The 24,645-nt window shown below is 36.1% G+C and overlaps 2 protein-coding genes across 8 annotated transcripts in view; one reads left to right on the top strand and one right to left on the bottom strand.

Moving 5' to 3' along the window:
- The window catches only part of LOC107915125 (protein TIC 20-I, chloroplastic), a 46,915-nt gene extending 43,845 nt beyond the window's left edge, over positions 1-3,070 (top strand). For 2 of the 6 annotated variants that reach the window (XM_041103328.1, XM_041103329.1), the window contains exons 2-3: positions 1,972-2,155; positions 2,296-3,070. In XM_041103328.1, coding sequence (XP_040959262.1) covers positions 1,978-2,155; positions 2,296-2,933 — 816 coding nt within the window. In that variant the 5' untranslated portion in view covers positions 1,972-1,977 and the 3' untranslated portion in view covers positions 2,934-3,070. Of the gene's footprint in view, positions 1-680; positions 919-1,180; positions 1,231-1,971; positions 2,156-2,295 lie in introns of those variants that run through there. The other 4 variants (XM_016844266.2, XM_041103327.1, XM_016844265.2 and 1 more) reach the window with 4 other exon arrangements.
- A 592-nt stretch (positions 3,071-3,662) lies between these two features.
- On the bottom strand, positions 3,663-7,405 carry LOC107915124 (uncharacterized). Of its 2 annotated transcripts, none has more exons than XM_016844262.2 (5): positions 7,019-7,405; positions 6,512-6,573; positions 5,207-5,297; positions 4,667-4,763; positions 3,663-4,583 (listed from the first exon to the last, which is right to left on the bottom strand). In XM_016844262.2, exons 1-5 carry the CDS (start codon positions 7,210-7,212, stop codon positions 3,879-3,881), a joined length of 1,149 nt encoding a protein of 382 aa, XP_016699751.1. In that variant the 5' UTR covers positions 7,213-7,405; the 3' UTR covers positions 3,663-3,878. The 2 variants fall into 2 exon arrangements, with proteins under 2 accessions (XP_016699751.1, XP_016699752.1); XM_016844263.2 differs by having other exon boundaries at positions 5,079-5,297; positions 7,019-7,397.
- Positions 7,406-24,645: the final 17,240 nt, after the last annotated feature.

Here is a 24,645-nt window from a genome sequence, read left to right as displayed (position 1 = left end):
TAATTCTTACATTGACAATAACGTCTATGCCAACAAAATTAAAACTTAATTGGCATCTTAGTAATTAAAATTTAAAAACAAATATATTACTTAATTATTTTAATTTTAATATTAAATCATGTTATTTAAATGGTTTTATCTACATATTCAACATAGTGTCATTTTTAATTCCTTCATATTGTATTTTGTCTATGTCAATTTATTTCATATTTTTGCAAAATTTATTATTTAATTTTGAATTATCTACATACAATATTAAAATATAAACTATATATTTTTAATTAATTATTAACCTTTTTTTAATGGCTTAATATATAATTTATTATGGAGTTTAACATTTTTTTAATTTAGTACGTGCATTTTTTTTGTCCAACGTGTAAAAGATAATATACAGAAACAAGTATTTTACATTTGTTTGCAATTTTTATAAACTATCATAAATTTAATTTTAACAATTAAAAAAATATAATAATATTAGTAGTAATATTTTTAATTTATACATAATTTGTTTACAGTTTTTCAAAAAAATTAAAATATTTCTTTTGTAAGTCTCTTTAAAGTTTCATTTAAAATAAGTTTAATTTTTTATAATTAAAAATATAATATATTAGTAATATTATTCCAAAAATTATTACTTAGAATAATAATTTAAAAATAATAATTATTAAATTAAATAAATTATTGCAAAAAATTGTAAGGTTAACGCTGGTTATTCTAATTTCAAAAGACGGCAAAACCCTCTAAACCCAAATTCCCCAAATTGATCTCTCCCCTTTCTCCTCTCTTTTTATCCCTTTCGAACAACTTGCTTTTGAGTCGCCGGGCAATCTCGTAGAGGAAGGACCTCCGTAGCACGGTGGGCCTCTAGGGCGCGTTCCGCCGCCAGGTGGGTTTGCCTTTCTTTCGGAAAATCATCAGGTGAAACAAAATAGTATGGTTTAGTTTCTGCAATTCTTTTCCTGTTCTTATCATTATTTTCAGAGTCCTTTCATTGTTTTTTAAACCGTTTTTTTTTAAATTTAGGAACCAAGAAAGCAAGAACAATGGTGTAGTTTGGTTAAAATATGATATTTTTTAATAATTCAAAATTGGAACTATAAAGTTTTAAAATGATTAAAAAAGTTCTAATTTTTATTTACATGTACAGTTTTTATTTATTTTTAATTATTTGTTCTTTTAGGAATCGATATGCTAATAGCAAGACTATCAACCAAGGAAACACAGCCTTAAGTAAGGAAATGCTTAGTAATAATTAGTGGGTTACGGCAATTCCTTTAAGCTCAATATTTCTGATGGTTTTGAAGTAGTTATGTTGGAATTGTTTATTGATGATGCTCTTTAGAAAACTGTCTAGCTGTAATTTCTAGCCTATATTTTGAACCATGTTACTCGGGTCTAAAGTACACTTTCTGTGTGTGACACACATTCGGATATGGGGGTATGATCCACCAAATATATGAAGATAGCATACCAATATTTGACACTCCCTTTTGAGTCCAAATAACGAAGGCTTTGAAAATCTAAAGAAAATAAAAGATGGACTTGTCCATATACTAAGAGCACATTTGTCCCTTCTTTTGGAACTTGAAATTTCATGTTGGAGGTCTCAAGAATCTTGATGTGGGCAGAGTGAGCCAGAGGACCTCCCATTTTCGGGCAAATATAATATGGGCGAAATAGATATCTTTTCTTTCTTAGGATGTCTTGGTTTATTATTTCACTGATATTAGCCTGTTGCTTCCATCATTCTAATCATAAGGAGAAAAAGTCGCATGATTGTCTAAGGGCTCTTTCCCACTAATTCTGGTTTTGATGTTGCATCAGCTGAACTTAAAAAAAAGCTTGTAAACTGAAATGTATGCATGTAATAGTGTGAGAAACAGAGTACCTGCTTAGTTCCCAGGATGATTTGCCATTTTGTTTTTCCCTTGCTCGACATTAATCAATTTCCTACATTATTCTTAAATGTAGCTGGCCATGATTCTGCATGGATCCTGCATGCCCTTTGGGGGTGTTTCGATGAGTTCAAGGTTGTCTAAGCCTTTTCCATGTACTTCTGTTTTTGCATCAATTCCTCGTTTTTCTACAACAGATGCATTATATACCCGGGGTTCTTGGAAGCAAGATCAGGATTCAAAGTCCTGGCAAGTTAAAGGTACATGATCATCACTTATGGCAAAACCAAACAATGTTTTCCTACAAAACTCAGCATATATGTATGGTTGATGCTAGTTTGCTTCAGAATTGCCTCAAAATGATTTGTTATTTGTCTAATTTGTGATCTTTGATTTATAGGTTTGCCTCCCTTGCACCTTTCTGCTGCATCAACCCCTCTATTAAGTGGGGATTTAGGTGGTTGGGCTCTTACAGTACCCTCGTTTCCTAGGCGTAGGAGCTCTTCTTTGGTGCCTCGAGCATCAAAGGATGTGCCATACAGTTTCCGCTATCCCCCTATGACTAAGAAGCCTAAATGGTGGTGGAGGAGTTTAGCATGTCTCCCTTATTTAATGCCTCTCCATGAAACATGGATGTATGCAGAGACAGCATATCATTTACACCCTTTCTTGGAAGACTTTGAGTTTTTGACGTACCCGTTCCTTGGTGCCATTGGGAGGTTGCCAAGCTGGTTCTTGATGGCATATTTCTTTGTTGCATATCTCGGAGTGGTAAGGAGAAAGGAGTGGCCTCACTTTTTCAGATTTCATGTGGTGATGGGAATGCTATTGGAAATTGCCTTACAGGTGATTGGGACTGTGAGCCGCTGGATGCCACTTGCAATATACTGGGGTAAGATTGGTATGCACTTTTGGACAGCTGTGGCATTCGCCTACTTATTTACTGTTTTGGAGTGCATTCGGTGTGCTCTTGCTGGTATGTATGCCGACATTCCTTTTGCCTGTGATGCTGCATACATCCAAATTCCATATGACTAAGGGTGGAATGTAGTGAAAATGTTTTGGATTCAAATTTTTGTTGGTTCTTTTGTATGGAAAACTTGTTGTGGAAGAACAAGGTTCTGAGGATTGGTTAAACTTTTTATAACATGATTCTTGAGTCGCATGTTATTTCATGAGCAGGATTTACATACATTTCCTGCCCACCAATTGTCCCATCTCTGCTGTTCCGAAATTGATAAGAATTAGTGTAATGTTGTTCCTACAGATATTGCTTGATCGGTGGGTGGTGATTTTAAGTAGTTTACAATCCTCTTTTCTTAACGGCCCGTTCAATGTTCTATATGCAAGTAGGCATGTCCGTCGAGAAGTGGTAACTTGCAAAATTTGCAAGTATATATTGCCCAAGCGTCGGAGATATATTTTTCTGACACATTCTTTTTTTGCTAGTTTTTACATACATTCATGGGATTATATCCTCATACCCTGCCCAAATGTGTTGGACACAGATACTTGAAGTTTAGGGCAACTTCAGTTTGCTGTGAACCGATCACTTTTGTCTCCCTGATCGAAATATTAAATCTATACCCCTACTAAGAACATGATATAAGCTCAGCTCGACTCGGTTACACTTTTATTCGTTAATTTGGCTCCTAAAACTTGATAACATGTTTGTAGTTTTTATCCTTCTGAAAACTCTGATCAGTCTTTTCCTCCAAAAAAGCTACTTGATGATAAAGCGAATAGAACAAAATTGAACAAAATGAATGCAGGTAATGAATTTTTATGTTAACATTCGAGTAACTGAAATCAACTAAGCTATTATGGTACCAGGATTCTTCATTTTTCCTAAAAAAATTGTGTTTGAATAGGGCCATAACCCAAACAGCAAAGGATAACTTCCAACAATAAATTTTAGCCACTGTTACTAAGCCGAAAAAAGGGGAGGGGGAATTTGAACCACCGCCGTAATCCAGCTAACAGTTATAAATCTTCAATTTGCTCTTGGGAGGTGAAATGTGCCTCAATTTTGTTGAGTGTTTCTTGATCAATTTCAATTTGTGTAAGCATTTTTGGCGATGGATGATAAGCTACTTGCCTGGAAATTACCGTAGTCCCTGTACTTTCTTTGTTTAATGCTCCGGGATCTTCTATTTCTGCTGTATCGGTGGACATAATGCTCTGGTTATAAAGCTGCGCTTTCAGTTCCAAACATGATTTTAGATCCTCTTCATTTCGAGCTTTGCTCAACTTGTCGACAATATCACATAAAACTAAAGCTCTTTCAATCCGTGAGCTTTTTACCTTGTTCAACCTACTGTCGAGTTTATTTTGGTCATCTGGATCATTAGCATCATCATTTGCTTCAGCTTTATGAAGCTTTTCTATTCCCTGATCAACAATTTGTTTTATCCTCTTTCTGGCATTATCGGTTCTCACCGGATCAGATTTTAGTGTCAACTTCAGACCTGAAATCATCACCGAAGTCTCATCTTCCTTCAAAGTTGAGCTAGGCTTAGATCCTTCATCCTCTTCAGACCCTTCATCTATAGATTTTATAGAAAAGACTTCCTCAAGTAAACTAATATTCTGTATGTACCGATCAAAAGCATCATTTTCAATTCCGATATTTCTATCCTTGAATTCCTTCAACTTGGAAAACCTCCAGTCGTTTAAGGCTATAGCATCCTGAAATGGCATACCTGTTAAGGCTTATACGGTAATGAACAGAAACTTGAAGAGTATCTGTTTACTGTGAACTAAACTTGTACCTTTCGGGTCAGGTGTTTCTTTGATCGGACCTGCAGATTGTCAAATTGTGCGAAAGCATTTGAAAGCTGCTTAAATGAGGGAACCCTTAAGGGAGTCCTGAATAATATTCAACAGGGAAGGAATCAGCAACAAGTCAAATGAAACAAAGTGGGAACCCTGAATATTTTAGGAAAACAAAAATGAAAAGGTTTTGAATGGATAGGAAACAAAAGGAATTCTAGAGCCAATTTGATTTCCAAGCGGCCTTAAATAATCAATTATCAGTTGGTTTTAAGAACTTATGCTAGTTAAAAATTCTCAAAACAGTGTTGGGATGGTAGAATAGCAATACATAAAACATGAGAATATATCTCCAGCTAGGCTCATTTTGACCAACATGACACAGCCACGTTTTCCTGCAAGGAATATTACATGCATGCAATACCAAAGTTCAGGAACTGTAGGCTTCCTTGCAGTGACAGTTTCGCATGGAAACTGAAGTTGTCCAGACAGATACAAAAGGAAATGCACATTTTGAACATCTGATTTTTGCAATTTACACTTGAGAAGACGCCTGTGTTGACTTCTGGTCTGATGAAGGAGTGCTTGAAGTTGGTGACTTCTCTGGAAAGGCTGAATTTGACTTTAAAACTGCAATTACAATATAAATCAGGAATTGAGTCATTTATTTTGTTCATTGCTTCATTCCTTAACAATACATACTCTCAAGTATTGAGAACAAATTCTGCGTTTTTATCCCGATCAAAGGAAACTACTAAACCCCTTCAGTGACAATTCCCACATAAAAAATATCCCATTTTCCTTTAAGTTATGGACTGGGTTTCATGATCTGGTCAATGAACACCTTAACTAAGCATGCTTCTAGAACAAACTTAAACCTAAGCTCAGCATATTGTTAACCTTTCAATAGAATAAATAACCATTCCAACAAAATTAAAACATTTTATCTATGGCCACCTGGAATCGCAACATGCCCAAAAGGAGTGAATCAACTAGACGATTACCGAGAATCCTGAGATCTTTATAATGTGTTTCAAGATGATGTCCATTCTAACTATGGCCAACATAAAATTTACTTTATATCACCCATTGACATTAAAACTTCCACTTCTTTATACGTAACCACAAAATTAGATATCGTCAGGTTACCCAAATAACTGAAATTTGACGATAACCAAAGTAGACTCGTTTTCAAGATCATATCCGTAGTAAACATGTCCAACATGAAATTTACTTAAAAATCACCCACTGGCCTTAAAACTCTTCTTTACAAGCAACCACAAATCCAGGTGTCATCTGGTTACTCAAATGACTGACATTTGACAATAACCAAAGTAAGCCCATTTTCGAGATCATATCCATTCTAATCATGTCCAACATGAAATTTACTTCATATTACCCACTAACCTTAAAACTCTAGTTTCTTCTTTATAAGTAATTACAAAAAGGGTTATCATCCGGTTACCAAAATGACTGACATTTAACAATAACCAAATTAAGCTCATTTTCAAGATAAATTCCATTCTAAACATGTCCAACATGAATTATACATTTTTACTTTATATCACCCAATGATATTAAAACTTTCACTTCTTTGTAAGTGACCACAAAATCAAATATCACCATTACTAAAATGACTGACATTTTCGACAATAACCAGAGCAAAACTCATTTTCAAGATAAAATCCATTCTAGCCATGTCCAACATGAAATTTAGTTTATATCACCCACATTAAAACTCCCACTTCTTTATAAGTAACCACAAAATGGGATATCATTTGATTACCAAAACGACTAACATTTAACTGAAATAAACTCTCATCTTTCAAGTTTGCTCGGCATACCATGAATATGACACGGATTTTGCGCTTTTGAGCAACAACTCTTGCACGAACGATAGGGGCACCTGCATAAGAAATCAAAATAATAAGATTGATTTGATGGGAGAACTTTTCAAGCTCAATGAACTACTAAAAGGAAGTAATGTTTTCAAACACCATCAATGAAGTTTTTAGAACTTCCTCAAATGGATTAAACTAATCAAATATCTAAACTTATTTACAGAGTTTACAAAATTTATCACGGTTTATAGCATATATTTTCCGGGAACTTTTGACCAAACAAAAACCAGATAACAACAATTGACATCCAAATTATAATAAATTTGGAGTCTAAATTCGAACTAAATGTATCCTGCTATTTCATTGGATAATTATAACATTTGTTCTTTTGGGGGGAAATTTGCCACAAAAAGAAATGAAACAAAAAAGAACGAAATCCCATAACTACACATGAAGATAAATTTTAAACAAAGAAATAAAAGGAGAACGAAAGATATTTTCTCCTTTTACCTGGAACGGGCAACATTGCCACATTGAATACATTTAGGCTTAGTAAGCCCACGTTGTGTCTTAGGCAGCGTATCCATACGCTGAAACGGCGGAGGAGGATGAGGCAGCGGCGTTGTCGCTGCAGCCGTCGTAGTTGTCGTGGTGGTGGTTGCGTCGGAGGTGCTTTTCGACGCCGATGGCGATGAGGCTGCCATTTTAAAGCATGTGTCTTTCGTTTTCACTCGTCTTCTTCTTTGATGAATTGGAAGTGTGTCACTTAACTGCACTGCACTTCAATTTTTATTTTATTTTTAATTTTCAGAGAAGAGGAAATTGGGGGGATTTTGGAGAGCGTTTGAAATTGGGATTTTTCAGTTTTCTGGGGAGAAACTTTATTTACAAGAGAGCGAAATTAAAATCAAATTAGGGCTTATAATATGGGCTGGGCCTTTGGGGATTTGGGTTAAGCTTTTTAAAATTGATTGATTCTTCTACCATTGAATTAACCAATAGTAGAAAATTTTACATAAACTTTATTATTTTATTTAGATAATTTTTAAATTTGCCGTAAACCTTTAATATTTTAATTTTTACTTTAATAAATTCTTAACTTCAACTTATATCCAAGTTAACCTCTTTTTTTTTTTTAAATTCATACCTAAATGGGCTTTTATTTTTTTACAAAGCTTTTTTATTTACATGTTAAGTTATATGGTTTGTTTTAGTAATTTAACCTTTTATAATTTTTTTAGGGTAAAGTATATCGATAGGTACTCAACTTTGATTAAAATAATAAAACTAACATTAAACTTTGAAAAGTTACAATTCAATCACCAAACTTTAGAAAAATAACAAACCTGTAACTAATTACCATTTTGGTTACGTCTGTAACGAAAAACTAACCTATCATCTCACGGTGTAAACGGCCCAATTTAAGAACCCTAGCTGAGCTGGGCTGAGCAGTAAAAGAAGAAGAGAAGAAATGAAGATGTCGACAGTGATTATGTCATTGTAGCTTCAGCGGTCCGTTGCGACAACCACTATTTACAATTGTCAATAAGCCTAGAAAATTCTCAGATTTGACAACAATATTCAAATCTCAAAAGAAAAACCTTAACTCACTGCTAGAAAATAGTGTTCTCTTTTCCCTTTTCTTTGTGCATTCATATGTGTGGGTATATTCTGTTAATTTTCCGTGTTTAATTTTCTAGAAGGAAGGGGAAGGAAATTTTGAAAAAAATAATGTCTAGTTTATTCTTGTGATTTGCTGGGAAATTGTGACCTTTTCTGGTTTCCATTGTTGATGTTGGTAGTAAGAATTTGTTTCTATTCTGCTTTGTTTAAATAACGGGTTTGTCATAAATTGATGAAGATCGAATCTGCCAAGCAAGTCCGTTTCTTGGTTTTATTTCCTTTTTCTCATTTTAATTTCTTGATCCTAAGTTTCCAACGTTCCTTTAAAAGATTTCTCTCTATGTTAGTGGGTGGTTGATTTATTATTCTTCGATAATATTAATGATTGTTTTGTTATTTTAATCAAAGTTGAGTGACCACGGGTGTAATTTATTTATTTTACCATTAATCAAACCAGAAAATTTTTTATTAATTGGTTAAAAGCGAATTAAATTTTATTTCAGAGGTTAATTCAGCTAAAACTGAATTGTCGAAACCATTTTCTGAAAATAAAAAAATTTAGGTTGTCAACTTTAAAAAAAATAAAAATTGGGAGTCGCCACCAATCTTTTATTAAGGTGTGATTGGATCACCTGAAATGATTTTGGTCTGCGAATTTTAAAAAAAGGGGTTCGGGAGTCAGTTACGTACGGGAAGGATTAGCACCCTTGTAACGCCCAAAATTGGTACCTAATTAACTAATTAATGTCTTAAGGTCGAAAATTTTAAAAATATAATCTTTAAAAACTTAAAACATTGCGTATTAAGACCTTTCTCAATTTAGAGAAGCAAAAATGTCACACCCAATGCGTTAGGGCACAACATTCTAATTTCCTCCAAAATGAATTGGGCTAAAATACTAGCGCGATAAAACTTCAAAAGAACATCCACTTATCCAAGATTCAAGAAATCACACCCAATACGTTAGGGCACGATTTCTTTAAAATCACAAATTCGGAATGTTTTCTTTATTATTTTTTAGAAAAATTTTCATTTCGAGAAATCAATGCGTCACATCCAATACATTAGGACACAACATTTTGAATTCCCAATAATGAGTTCTTATTTTTTGATTAAAGAGAAATGCACGATTGTTAGATTTAACGAAGAAAATCGGAACCCAATACGTTAGGGCTCAATTTCCTTGAAAATCCTAAATACGAGCATTATCTCAATTTTGAAAATCCTATTTTTAAATTAGAATGAAAAGTAATGTCACATTTTATTATACATGCAAATGCTATAACCATAAATACCACAATAATAAATACATTAATGGCATAAAAAATAATATAAACAAAATAAATAAACGAAATAAAAACAATAATCCATGGCATGCAAAATATTAAATGGAAACACAATTATATTATGAATGAGGAAAGCAAACAAAATAAAAATCAGGCATATAATATATACATGGAAATTATGAAGATTAATAATATACATACAATTCATAAATAAACTTTGGGCTATGAAATTTATACACATATGATGCATTTGTGAAAATAAAGGAAAAATATAAATTATAAAGTGTATGTTAAAATGAGTAGGTATTTAAGCATTTTCGAAGGAAAAAAAAAACATAGATATATATACATGTTTATATAAATATAAAAGAGTATTTGTAAAAAAAATATTGTCAAAAATCAACATGTGTATACAAATATAAAAAAATCAGTTTAAAATAATAATTATAAAAATATATATACATATATAAAAATAAAAATTACATATAAAAGTTACAAAATAAAATATAAATAAATAAAAAAATAGTAATTACATTATTGGGATTAATTAATTTTTAAAAAAAAAACTAAACTGAATTGCAATTAAAAATTTTAGGGTAAATCCGTAAATAAATAAAACCAAAAGGACTAAATTGAACACGCGAATCATATAGAGGGGCTGGAAGGGAAATTTTCCCTTCTCCTCTAAAACGACGTCGTTCAAGTAGGGATAAATTGAAATTTAAGATAAATTAATGGCCTAATTTTTTTAAAAATAATATAAACCTAATTGCAAAAATATTAAAAGACGGAGGGGCTAAAAGCGCAATTAGCCCCTCCATATAAAACACGCGGACCCTAAAACTGGGTCGGGTCGAATTTCGGTCGGACGCCTCAAAACGACGTCGTTTTACGCATCTGGAGGCTTTTCAAAACGGCACTGGTTAGGTGCTGTATATAAGCCTCTTTCCTTCAAAAAAACTTCATTTCAAAACCAGTTCAAAAAAAAACAAAAAACCTTTAAAACTCTCTCTCAACCCCTCTATCCTCTGGCCATTGGCCGGTCATCGGACGATCACCAACCATCGCACCGGCCGCTGATCTCTGGCGCCGGTACCGCCGTCTGCGGTAGCCGAAAAAGGGAAAATTCCCTATTCGACTCCTTCGGCACCGCTTTACCCGAATCTGGGCTTAAAAATTCCAAAGAAACAGCAAAAGACGCGAAGAGATCACGAAAACCTTTCGGTTTCCGGCCACCGATCCTCGGGGGTGGCTCCCTCAACCGCTCACGGCGGTTCTAACTAGAACAAAGGTAATTTATTTCTTTTTTTCTCTTATACTATTCGTTTAAATATAACAAATAAATAAAACTATAGTAAATATCAACCTTTTCGATTGATCTGCTCTCGGTATTGAACTTTGTTGAAAGTAATTGTTTTTTCTTTTTATTGATTTCGATTTCGGGGGATCCTTGTTACAATGTATTCAGGGCTATTTTATAGCCATAATAAAAATGAAAATGAGGAAATAAATCTGTCCATATTGATTTGATTTGATTTGATCTTGATTCATTGATTTTTCTTTCCTTCCTTGTGTTTGCAGGCGATTGTATGGAGATTTGGCCCTTGGCGATGGTTGCGGCGCTATTGAAACCCTAGGGTTTCTGTCTGTAATTTGGGCCACCATAGATTGGGCCTTTATTTGTTTTATTAATTGGGCCATACGGGCCTACTTATAAATGGACTGTTTCTTTTGGGACTATTTTTTGTATCCGGGGTAAAAATTGAGTGTTACAGCTGCCCCTCTTTGCTCGTTATCGTGTAACAGGAACAGAGCAAAGACTTTAAAAATACCAAATTTTGCCTCGTCATGCTGGACCTTGGTACTCTTCTTCTCCAAGTAACCTCAGTCTTTCATACTGTATCTTTAGAAGTACAGAAAACTAGTGCTTTAATTTACTCCACTGCAATTTCAAGGAGATAAGATTTGGTGAATTAAATCTACTTCCCACTATCTTGGATCTGCTCCACTACTACTCAGGGAGATAAGATCTATAAACTTCAACCTTCTCCGCTACTGCTTAGGGAGATAAGGCTTGGTGGCTTAAATCTGCTTCCTACTATCTTAGAAAGATAAGATTCGTCATTTTCGATCTGCTCCACTACTGCTTTAGGGAGATAAGATCTACACTCTTCAACCTTTTCCACTGATGCTCAGGGAGACAAGGCTTGGTGGCTCAAATCTGCTTCCCACTATCTTGGAAAGATAAGATTCACCGTCTTCGATCTGCTCTACTACTGCTTAGGGAGATAAGATCTACAATCTTCAACCTTCTCCACTACTGCTCAGGGAGACAAGGCTTGGTGGCTTAAATCTGCTTCCCACTATCTTGGAAAGATAAGATTCGCCGTCTTCGATCTGCTCCACTACTGCTTAGGGAGATAAGATCTTCACTCTTCAACCTTCTCCACTGCTGCTCAGGGAGACAAGGCTTGGTGGCTTAAATCTGCTTCCCACTATCTTGGAAAGATAAGATTCGCCGTCTTCGATCTGCTCTACTACTGCTTTAGGGAGATAAGATCTACACTCTTCAACCTTTTCCACTGCTGCTCAGGGAGACAAGGCTTGGTGGCTCAAATCTGCTTCCCACTATCTTGGAAAGATAAGATTCGCCGTCTTCGATCTGCTCCACTGCTGCTTAGGGAGATAAGATCTTCAACCTTCTCCACTACTGCTCAGGGAGACAATGCTTGGTGTTTCACCGGTTTGTCCTCTGGAGAACATGACCTGTATAATTCATTTTATGAACCTAAATATGCCTAGTGATTAGGATGTCATGATCAGAATGAGTCAAATGCTCCTAACTAGGTATGTATGAATGATGTTTGCATGAATGCAAAATTTTATTTTTTTGAGAATGATCCCACTTAAGTTGTTATTACTCAAAGTTTATTAAGGCTTTGTGACTGACGTGCAACAACACCTTCTTACTAGACTAGCTTTTCTGAAGAACATTTAGCCAGGTTGCCCCTACTGTAAACCTTAAATTTTAATCCATTAGGGCGCAGAAAATCATACCATTGTTCTTCCACTGTAACCCAAGGGTAAATGGCTTTTCTTCAATCCTCTCCTATCACAATTCAAGGATACAGATTATGAAATTTGTTTACACCACTCTTAGGGTGTCCTACCAAATGCTCATGCCCAAATGAGGAACTTTCTGTCCATAGGGAACTTCTTCCTACCCCATCAAAACCTCGTGCTATCTCATTCGCTATTTAGACAACCGAAGCAGTCTTAATTTAGACTTTTTCCTCCTTAGTCTCCTTATCTTTTGACCTCGGAGTGTTCTAAACAATAGTCCTGTTTTAAGTTACTAAATTATTTAAAAATTCCCAGAGTAATATACCAAACTTCTTTTGTAAAAGTTAATTAGTCCATCAATTATTATTCTAATGCAACATGCTTGCGCAAAGATTAAAAATACTGAGTAAGAGATGAATTAATTCAGGAATTTATTGATAGTAAGTGTCTTGAAAAGAAAAAATATTCAAGAACAGCAAAGAATGAAGTATTTACAAGAACCAACAAACTTGGTACAAATAATATGAAGACTAGGTGCTCTGGATATCGCCGCTTGAACTTTTCCGTGCAAGCCAAGAACCATTATGAATTTAACATGTGTTTAGGGGATCTACAGTATTCTGTCGACGCCTCAAGATGTTATATATCCTTGTTGACTTAAGTGAAGCAATATCACTATATGTCCCAAATCTGACAATGTTTGAGCCACCCTTTTCAGGTTTTCAACTCAAACCCCCTTTGGTCTCAAGGTGCCCTTTTTGGGTTTTCACCTTGGCCTCTCCTCTTTTTTTAGGCAATCAAAGCGCCCTTTATGAGTTTTCACTTTGATCCCTACCTTTCTTCAAGTGAAATATTTCTTAACCGAGTCTGAATTTACAAGATTCGGTAGATTTTTGCCATCCATTTCACTCAAAATCAAAGAGCCTCCGGAAAAAGCCTTTTTTTACAATATAAGGTCCTTCCCAATTTGGCATCCATGTCCCTCTAAAATCCTTTTGTAAAGGGAGGATCTTTTTCAGAACCAAATCCCCTTCATGAAATTCTCTGGGACGAACCTTTTTTATTATAAGCTCGCATCATTCGTTTCTGATACATTTGGCCATGACGAATGGCCTTTAATCTTTTCTCTTCAATCAGGTTTAGTTGATCATACCGAGATTGGATCCATTCGGCCTCATCTAATTTTAATTCGGCCAAAACTCGGAGAGAAGGAATTTCAACCTCAATGGGTAACACTGCCTCCATTCCATAAACCAACGAAAAAGGTGTTGCCCTAGTAGAAGTCCTGATAGATGTTTGGTAAGCAAGAAGAGCGAAAGGTAACTTCTCATACCAATCTTTGTAAGTTTCAGCCATTTTCGCCACTATTTTCTTGATATTTTTATTCGCCGCTTCTATTGCACCATTCATTTTCGGGCGATACGGTGATGAATTATGGTGTCTGATATTGAACTATTCACAGACTTCTGCTATTGTGCTGTTATTCAAATTCAACACATTGTCTGATATGATCCTTTCAGGCATTCCATATTGACATATGATTTCCTTCTTCAAAAACTTACTAACTGCTGACTTCGTGACACTAGCATATGAGGCTGCCTCTACCCACTTAGTGAAGTAGTCAATAACCACAAAAATGGAACGATGTCCATTAGAAGCCTTCGGTGATATTGGTCCAATGACGTCCATCCCCCACATGGAGAAAGGCCATGGAGAAGTCATAACATGAAGATGAGAAGAAGGCGCGTGCATCTTATCCCTATAAATTTGGCATTTATGGCATTTCTTGGCATGATTAATGCAATCTCCTTCCATAGTGGACCAGTAATACCCAAATCTCATAATCTGTTTGGCCATGGTGAACCCATTAGCGTGCGTTCCACAAACACCCTCATGGACTTCTTTTAAAATTTCCTTAGCCTCAATAGCGTCCACACACCTTAATAGTACTCGATTCTTTCCCCTTTTGTATAGGATCTCCCCATCTAAGACATAGTCAATAGCTAGTCTCCTCAATGTCCTCTTATCATTCTCTGTTGCCTGATCAGGATATTTGCGATTCTTTACATATAGCAAAATATCTTGGTACCAGGGACTATTATTATGCTCTACTTCTTCAATGCTGTAACAGTGGGCTGGGATCTCATAAATACTAATTTGAATGGGTTTCATGTCCTTCAACTGATTCACTTTAATCATGGAAGCTAAAGTAGCAAGAGCATCAGCCATCTAATTTTCTTCTCGTGGGAGATAACAAAAGGTAATGTTGTCAAACTCTTCAATCAATCCTAAAACCAATCTTCGGTAACGGATCAATTTAGGATCTCTTGTCTCCTATTCCCCTCTTAGCTGGTATATCACCAATGCTGAGTCTTCGTACACCTCTAATGTCTTGATTTTTCGCTCCATGGCTGCCCGTATACCCATGATGCAAGCTTCATACTCAGCCATGTTATTAGTGCAATCAAAGTCTAGTTTACTGGTGAAAGGATGATAATCTCCATTCGGAGACACCAAGACTGCCCCAATCCCATTGCCTAGTGCATTCGATGCTCCGTCAAAGTTCAATCTCCAAGAATAATTTTCTTGGGAATCCTCTTTAGCATTCGCCACATACATCAAATCTTCATTCGGGAAATTAAAATCCAGAGGCTCATAATCTTCCAAAGCCTTGCTAGCCAAGAAATCTGCTATCGCACTCCCCTTGACGACCTTCTGACTTACATATACGATGTCAAACTCAGAAAGTAAGATTTGCCATCTAGCCATTCTTCCATTCAATGCTGTTGACTCCATATACTTCAAAGGGTCTAATTTTGAAATTAGCCAAGTCGTATGATAGAGTAAGTATTGCCTCAACCTCTCGGTCGTCCAAATCAGGGCACAACACAATTTTTCGATAGGCGAATATCTCATCTCACAATCAGTGAATTTCTTGCTGAGATAATAAATCGCCTTTTCCCTCTTTCCTGTAGCATCATGTTGACCCAGTACGCATCCCATAGAGTTGTCAAACACCGTTAAATATAAAATCAAGGGTCTGTTAGGGCTAGGTGGTGACAGTACTGGAGTGTTAGATAAGTATTGCTTTATCTTTTCAAAGGCTTTCTGACATTCTTCATTCCAAACATCAGGATTATGTTTCTTCAAAAGGCGAAATATGGGATCACATTTCTTGGTCAACTGTGAAATGAACCGAGCAATGTAATTCAGTCTTCCTAAGAAACTGCGAACTTCTTTCTGGGTACGTGGTGGCGATAAATCTCGTATTGCCTTAACTTTGTCTGGATCAATCTCAATTCCCTTTTCACTGACTACGAAGCCTAACAACTTTCCTGACCTGGCTCCAAAAGTACATTTTGTCGGATTAAGCTTGAGCTGAAATTTTCTTAATCTTAAGAACAATCTTCTCAAGACCTGCACATGTTCCTCCTCTGTTCTGGATTTGGCAATCATATCATCAACATATACTTCAATTTCTTTATCCATCATATCATGGAAGAAGGCTACCATGGCTCTCTGATATGTTGCTCCCGCATTCTTTAACCCAAATGGCATTACCTTATAGCAAAATGTTCCCCATAAAGTAATGAACGTAGTATTTCCTATATCTTCTGGATGCATCTTTATCTGATTATATCCTGAGAACCCATCCATAAAAGAAAACAGTAAAAATCCCACCGTATTATCCACCAGAGTATCAATATGTGGCAATGGGAAGTTGTCCTTTGGGCTTGCTTTGTTCAAATCCCTGTAATCTACGCACATTCGTACTTTTCTATCTTTTTTAGGGACTGGAACGATGTTGGCTACCCATTCAGAATATTTGACCTCCTGCAAAAAGCCAGCATCAAACTGTTTCCTAACCTCCTCTTTTATTTTGAGCACAATATCAGGCTTCATTCTTCTGAGCTTCTGTTGAACGGGTTTGCAATCCTCTTTTATAGGTAAGCGATGCACTACAATGTCAGCACTCAATCCAGGCATATCCTGGTATGACCATGCGAAGATATCTTTGAATTCTTGGAGTAATTCAATGAGGTCTCGTCTTGTCTTTACGAGAATTTCAGCTCTAATTTTCACCTCATTCCCTTCTTCCAAGCTCACCACTTCTACTGACTCTTTGTGAGGTAGGATTTGCTTTTCCTCTTGTTCTACCATCCTCAACAAGTCCAAAGATAAACCACTATCTTCGTCGCCTTCAAAGTCCTGCGATCCCTTTAAACACACATTTTGTTCAAAAAGGCACTCTGAGCTCGTAGCGGCGTCATTCACGTCATTGATACACAGAGACCTATTATGGTTACAAAAGAATGTATGAATTTATGTACAATTACTTATGTAATGAAAGAATATATTTAGGCGTATGAAAAAAATGAAAGAATATTTACTCGAAACAATTGCAAAGATGTATTTTATTAAAATAATAATTTTTAAACATAAGCCTATTTCACAAAAGAATTCTTGTTATTTCTAGGCTAAAGCAACAAGTTTGTTCTGAATATTACTCTGAGACAGTTCTCAAGACTTTAGGTATTTCTTTCGCAGTCCAATTGTCTAGAACACTCCCACGCTCATAAGGACGAATGTCTAGCCAACTTCTCTCTTCATTTTCATGCTCATAAATGGCATTAATGTGCATATTTCCCAACGTCTCCTCGATGCTTTCCTCAACCGATTTCCTACTCTCCTGATGAATAACTCCTCCAGATATGAAAGTTTTGGATATGTAGGGAATTATCATTGGCTTCCACTTAGCGTCCTCCCCATTTAAACGCGCCCTTCTTCTTTCCCGCCTTTTCTCTATCTCTTTTCTTCTCTGTCATCTATCTGGCTTGTATCCTAAGCCAAAATTATCCTGCTTTTCTTTCAGCACCGAAACCTCAGCTTTCCCTTGAAGATATCTCCCCAGCCCTCTTCCGGGTAAAGTTCTTTTTCCTACCAACAATTGTAAACCCATCTCTGTGGTTTTGGTTAATTTTGGAGCCAAAATTTTGCTCCCTTCAGGAACAAATACCGTATTTACAAACTTCAAAGATCGAAATAAGCATTCAAATGACTCGTCATTGGTCTCTACGTACGGCATCTCATTGGATACAGCTGCTATTATATCCTCTTCGGCTTTTATTGTCACTAGCCGACCATCTAACACTAACTTCAGCATCTGATGTAACGATGACGGTACTGCCCTTGCTGAATGTATCCATGGTCTCCCTAATAAGCAGTTATAGGAAGGTTTGATGTCCATCACAATAAAATCTACCTCATAAACTGTTGGACCAATCAGTAAGGGTACTTCAATTCTTCCCATGACCTTCCTTTCTGTACCGTCAAATGCCCTCACTACATTTTGACACGTTTTCATGTGCGAACTGTCTATGGGTAGCCTGTTAAGTGTGAATAACGACAATACGTTCAAAGCTGACCCATTGTCAATTAGTACTCCTAGCAAAATACGCCCCTTGCATCATGCAGTGATATGCAAAGCTTTGGTAGATCCTATGCCCCAGAAGGTATTTCATCATCATTGAAAAATATGAAATTATCAGCACTGATATTATTGACCAACCGATCTAGCTTACTGACAGAAATATCCTTGGACACGTATGTCTCATTTAGCATCTTCATCAACGTATTTCGATGTATTTCTGAATTTAAGAGTAAGGACAGTACAGATATACGTGCCGGTTGTTTATGCAACTGCTCAACGACATTATACTCACTATGCTTTAAAAATTTGAGGAATTCCACAGCTTCTTCCTCCTTCACTGGCTCAACTATTTTCCCTTTTTGTTCCCCTTTCGTAGATTCTAGATTGGCTCTCACACACTGGCTCTTTGCAATTTCTTTTCCTGGGATAGTTGTATTGCATTCGTAGCTCCATGGGACATTCTTGCTGTCTTGGTAAGGAAAGGTTGCAGGTTTCTTTATTATGATCTTCGGCATTACCGGTGTTCTCATCTCTTCCTTCTTAGGTCGCGAGATAATGATCACAGGTTGCACCACTCTGGGAACCTTCGAAGACTCTGATGTGCAAATGCTCCCCTCCTCCTTAACTTCTTCATAAAATTCCATCTCTTTATTATCCATCAGGTCTTGAACCAAGGCTTTGAATTCTGCGCATTCTTGGATTTCATGTCCCTCCTCGTGATGGAACTTACAGTAATTTTCCATCATTTTGAAGCTTTTCTCTGAACTTGAGACGATCAATCCCTTTCTTACCATATTTTTCCAGACCCACCTCAAATGAATTTTCACCTCTGATATGTCCTCCTTGATCTTTCTACCCATGCTCCTACCTACCATGTTCACTCCATTATTATCATGATTAGGTAACGGATTCTCTGTACGAGGTGAATCATCCAATTTAACCATGCTCATGCTTATAAGCCTTTCTACCAGCTTCTTGAATGTCGTACAATGTTCTATAGAATGCCCCACAATTCCCGCGTGATAATCGCACTGTGCGTTCGCATCGTACCACTTGGGATATGGAGGTTGCAAAGGTTTTAAGTGGTGAGGGGCAACCACGTGTGCATTGAATAGATTCTGATATAGCTCCCTATACGACATTAGGATTGGCGTAAATTGAAGCTTCTCTATGTTTTGCCTTGTGTCAGATCTCTGCTTTGATGATCCCTGCTGGTTAACAGCCGTCTTCCCTGATTGATTGACTGTAATCGTTTTTGAATATGAACTTGTGTTGTTAACCTCGTTCTCCTTCTTCTTCGAAGTTGACCTTCTGCTACCTTCCCCAGCTTCTATTTTCCCACTTCTGATAGCATTTTCTATCATTTCCCCGTTCATAATTATGTCAGAAAAGCTTTTGGAAGCACTCCCTAACAGATGCGTAATAAATGGGGCCTTCAATGTATTAACGAAAAGCATCGTCATTTCTCTCTCTAGAAGAGATGACTGAACTTGGACAGCAACCTCCCTCCATCTCTGTGCGTATTGCCTAAAACTTTCACCAGGCTTCTTCTCCATGTTCTGCAAAGTAATTCTATCAGGTACCATGTCAGTCACATGGTTGTACTGTTTTAAAAATGCCTGTGCTAAATCTCTCTATGAATTAATCTAGGTACGGCTTAGTTGATTGTACCATTTGGATGCAGCCCCTGCGAGGCTATCCTGGAAGCAATGTATCAGCAACTGGTCATTATTAACATATCCAGTCATCCTCCTGCAGAACATAGTAATATGGGCTTCGGGGCTACTAGTCCCATTGTATTTCTCGAACTCTGGCATTTTGAACTTGTGAGGAAGTACCAGACTTGGAACCAAGCTCAATTCTCTAGCATCAATTCCATGGTAACTCTCAGTACCTTCTATCACTCTAAGTTTTTCCTCCAGCCATTTATACTTTTCCTCGAGCTGTTTTGGCAATTCAGAATTCATTTTCTCGATTGTCTCATCGAAGTCTGGGATAACAGGATTAGCAAGATTGTCTCTAGCTTGAAAGTTTATCGGTGTTTCAGTACCGTCATGAGGCTTGATAGTAACGGAGGATTTGCGCGAATATATCCCCGCTTGTTGAGAAGTAAGTCCTGAGGAATAAAAAGGTCCCTCGTTGTCTCCTTCTTCATTGTTGAGCACTAACCCCTTTCCTTTGTCAACTCCTCCAGCCAATAACTGAGTCAACTTAGCCATCATACTCCCTTGAGATTCCATTATTTTTTCCATCATCTTTTGTTGAATCTTCTCTAATTGCTCATTCATTTGCTCTTGCATTTCTTTCTGGAACTGTTCTAGCCTTTGGTCCATGTCTCTAGTTTTGGATCGAGTACCGTAGCAGTGTTTGGTAGCTTGATTGGTTTCCAGATTAGCTGAGGAATGACTTAAATTAATTAGAATCTTTTAATGTTTTTAAATGCATATGAAGTAATGCAATGCATGAATGAAAAAAAAGACGTCAATTTTGATTCAATTCCATATAAGAAAACCTTACTAGAAAGCAAATTTCTTTACATAAAGCGAATTACAAGTAAGACTTTGCCCTAGTACCCAGAACTCTAATCTTTTTAAGTAACAAAGCTAATTCTTACCCCCAATTCGATTCTAATTCATACTTCACACTCAGCGTGTTAGCCTGTACTGCTAAAGTCTGCATATGATCAGCTACTTCTCGAACCTGGACCACAGCTTATTCGATAAGATAATCTCTGCTTCTAATTTGACTCTGAAAGTGGTGAAGCTGTTCATTATTATGACTTTCGTTTTCTTTCAAGTGATTGATCTGAATCTCACAATTTTGCAGAACCGTTTCTAGCTCTTCGATTCTTTCCTTCATTTCGTCGATCTTGCTCAAGCTTGCTTTCAACTCTATCGTAGAATTTCGGTTTCGATACTGACAAAGAGACCTTTCCAACACAATCATATTTTCCTTTAACTCGCCCTTTTCCTTCTGGCTTTCTGACAAACTCTTTTCTAAGGCCTCATTTCGCCTTTGCATCTCTTGAAATCTCTGCTCCCATCTATCAGCCTTATCCTTTTCTTCTTGGATTTTTGCTCGCCAATGTTCTGATGTCTTTCCCAGCCGAGCAGTTCTTATTGACAAACGCAACTTTTTATAATCTGTCTTTACACTGCCCAGTTCCTTATCAGCCTTGTTTTTCTCTTTCTTCAATCTCTCATTCTCAAGCTTCTGAACATTTATGTCCAATCTCAAGTTCGTCTTTTTCGTCTCCATTTACTCTATCATTTTCTCCAAATCCGCATTCTTCTTTTCAAAATCTTGTTTTACCATTTCCAATTCCGAAGGGATGACTCGCAAATGCTCTTCTATTGACTGGCCGTCCCCATGATTTATCTTGGGTGTGTTATCATTAATCCTCCTAGCCTACCATCCATAATACTCAGGAGTCGTCATTGGCCCTACAGCTAACCTCTTCATTCGGCGAGTCTATTTCCATGCCTTGGAAATTTCTTGAATCTTCTTTCTATAACCATCATCTTTATATGAAAATTCACAATCAACTATCCCTTGAGTCGCAGGTATAAACTGTCTCGACCTATATTGCCTTAGCACCAATAATGGGGCATATCCGACAGCATCCCAAATGCCCAATAAAGGTACCCAATCGAAATCTCCACACCTATATAGGATCTCATCTGGTAGTAACCAAGGAGCTCTCCACTCAACATCTTCCTCTTGAAGATTTTGAAGAATAGCCATCCATTTTTCCTCTGAAATGTCATCTCTCCTCGGTGTAGTGACTATCTCCTTTAGTGGTGAATAATTTTCAGAGAAAACCCGATACGAAACTTTATCCACCTTCCAAAAGTGACTATGAAACCATGCGAGTAGAAGCTGCGCACATCCGATAAATCTACCCTCACCCGTCTTTCGGCATGCACTCAATGACCTGAAGGTTTCTGCCAAAATTGCCGGAATCGGTGTAACCCTTTTATCAAGTCGATCAAATAAATCGGTGATTGCTTCGTCCACATGCCCCAAGGCCTTAGGGAAGACAACCAAACCTTATATACTTAAGGCAAAAATATCTAACCTCTTTCTTATGTCTGGGTGTGTGAGAATTGCATCTTTCAAGCTCCTCCAAGGAATACACTTGCTGTCCCCCTTTTGCTTAACTCGTGCAGCGACCCACTGCTCACTCATCCTTGTTATACCTATCAGTTTCTTTGAAAAGGTTGGCACATTTACCGCTCTCGAGTAGACTCTATCCACTTGAAACTTTGAACATCGGAGTAAAGCCACATACTCCTCTATCGTAGGCACCAAATCACCATTCCCAAACGTGAAGCAACTGTAAGCAGGATTCCAAAACTGGGCGAGGGCTCGAAACAAATATTTGTCTACCTTCACATCAAGCAAATAAGGCAAGTCCCCATAATTGTCGTAAAATAACTGCCTAACTTCATTATTCCACTAATCCCAAATTTCTTTCAGCTCCTGCAAATTATTTTGAGTCACACTGATGCGAGTAAAATCCCATAATTTCGATACATACCCATTGTCTAGACTATCACCCTTTTCCTGTTGCATTGTTTCAGACCAAGTTCGAACAGCCGCATTGTCCTCCACTTTATCAAGAAACCCTTTTTCCATGTTAAGCTTTCTATCTAGCAACCAAATCTGAACTAACGTCTTTTATGATGAAATGAAATGCCATGTCATGCAATCAAAATAAAACACAAAAGGTCAGTAACATATATAAACATAGAAAATAATCAAGAAATAGTAGAACATCTATTCGGATATCTACCAGGGTTTAGTGCGGTTCTACCTAAGGTAAGCTCCTAAGGCTCATTATATGCAGTTTGGTTCTAAAGTAAAGGTACCCGAACCAGCAGATTCCTTGATCCTCACCCATTATAGGCTCATATAGATCAAGTTCGGTTCAGGGGGACACATTTTCCTTATGACTATACGGAGATGAAAATCTCACGAAGGCATAGGTACCGATGTATCCCGAAAGCGATCCACTATCCTATACGGAGGTGAAAACCTCACGAAGGCATAGCTTCTCACTCCCACTTAAGAGGGTAAAAATTGTTCAACTCATGAAATGTATAATGTAAACAATATTTAAACAAGAAAATAATGAATGCAAGAGGATGTCAAAAAATATTTTTCGACCATAAGACAAAAATTAATCAACTTTGTGGCTAGACTCTGTTATTTTAAAAAAATCCCCAGTGGAGTCGCCAAGCTATCGAAACTATTTTTTGAAAACAAAAAAATTTAGGTTGTCGACTTTAAAAAAATGAAAATTGGGAGTCGCCACCAATCTTTTATTAAGGTGTGATTGGATCACCAGAAATGATTTTGGTCTGCGAATTTTAAAAAAAAGGGTCCGGGAGTCAGTTACGTACGAGGAAGGATTAGCACCCTCGTAACGCCCAAAATTGGTACCTAATTAACTAATTAATGTCTTAAGGTTGAAAATTTTAAAAATATAATCTTTAAAAACTTAAAACATTGCGTATTAAGACCTTTCTCAATTTAGAGAAGCAAAAATGCCACACCCAATGCGTTAGGGCACAACATTCTAATTTCTTCCAAAATGAATTGGGCTAAAATACTAGAGCGATAAAACTTCAAAAGAACATCCACTTATCCAAGATTCAAAAAATCACACCCAATACGTTAGGGCACGATTTCTTTAAAATCACAAATTCGGAATGTTTCCTTTATTGTTTTTTAGAAAAATCTTCATTTCGAGAAATCAATGCGTCACATCCAATACGTTAGGACACAACATGTTGAATTCCCAATAATGAGTTCTTATTTTTTTGATTAAAGAGAAATGCACGATTGTTAGATTTAACGAAGAAAATCGGAACCCAATACGTTAGGGCTCAATTTCCTTGAAAATCCTAAATACGAGCATTATCTCAATTTTGAAAATCCTATTTTTAAATTAGAATGAAAAGTAATGTCACATTTTATTATACATGCAAATGCTATAACCATAAATACCACAATAATAAATACATTAATGGCATAAAAAATAATATAAACAAAATAAATAAACGAAATAAAAACAATAATCCATGGCATGCAAAATATTAAATGGAAACACAATTATATTATGAATGAGGAAAGCAAACAAAATAAAAATCAGGCATATAATATATACATGGAAATTATGAAGATTAATAATATACATACAATTCATAAATAAACTTTGGGCTATGAAATTTATACACATATGATGCATTTGTGAAAATAAAAGGAAAAATATAAATTATAAAGTGTATGTTAAAATGAGTAGGTATTTAAGCATTTTCGAAGGAAAAAAAAAACATAGATATATATACATGTTTATATAAATATAAAAGAGTATTTGTAAAAAAAATATTGTCAAAAATCAACATGTGTATACAAATATAAAAAAATCAGTTTAAAATAATAATTATAAAAATATATATACATATATAAAAATAAAAATTACATATAAAAGTTACAAAATAAAATATAAATAAATAAAAAAATAGTAATTACATTATTGGGATTAATTAATTTTAAAAAAAATACTAAATTGAACTGCAATTAAAAATTTTAGGGTAAATCCGCAAATAAATAAAACCAAAAGGACTAAATTGAACACGCGAATCATATAGAGGGGCTGGAAGGGAAATTTTCCCTTCTCCTCTAAAACGACGTCGTTCAAGTAGGGATAAATTGAAATTTAAGATAAA

This window comes from Gossypium hirsutum, chromosome D10 (genome assembly GCF_007990345.1).
Source record: "Gossypium hirsutum isolate 1008001.06 chromosome D10, Gossypium_hirsutum_v2.1, whole genome shotgun sequence".
In the NCBI taxonomy this organism is placed as follows: domain Eukaryota; kingdom Viridiplantae; phylum Streptophyta; class Magnoliopsida; order Malvales; family Malvaceae; genus Gossypium; species Gossypium hirsutum.
Note: the sequence above shows the minus strand (reverse complement) of the source record. Positions and strands in the feature narration are given on the sequence as shown.

What these genes read in the sequence shown, in the direction of transcription:
- LOC107915124 (XM_016844262.2), bottom strand. Translation starts at nt 7,212, where the DNA reads ATGGCAGCCTCATCGCCATCGGCGTCGAAAAGCACCTCCGACGCAACC. An exon ending in AAATCCGTGTCATATTCATG is followed by an intron (nt 5,298 to 6,511) that starts GTATGCCGAGCA and finishes TTGTAATTGCAG; the next exon opens with TTTTAAAGTCAAATTCAGCC. An exon ending in AGAAACACCTGACCCGAAAG is followed by an intron (nt 4,584 to 4,666) that starts GTACAAGTTTAG and finishes ATGCCATTTCAG; the next exon opens with GATGCTATAGCCTTAAACGA.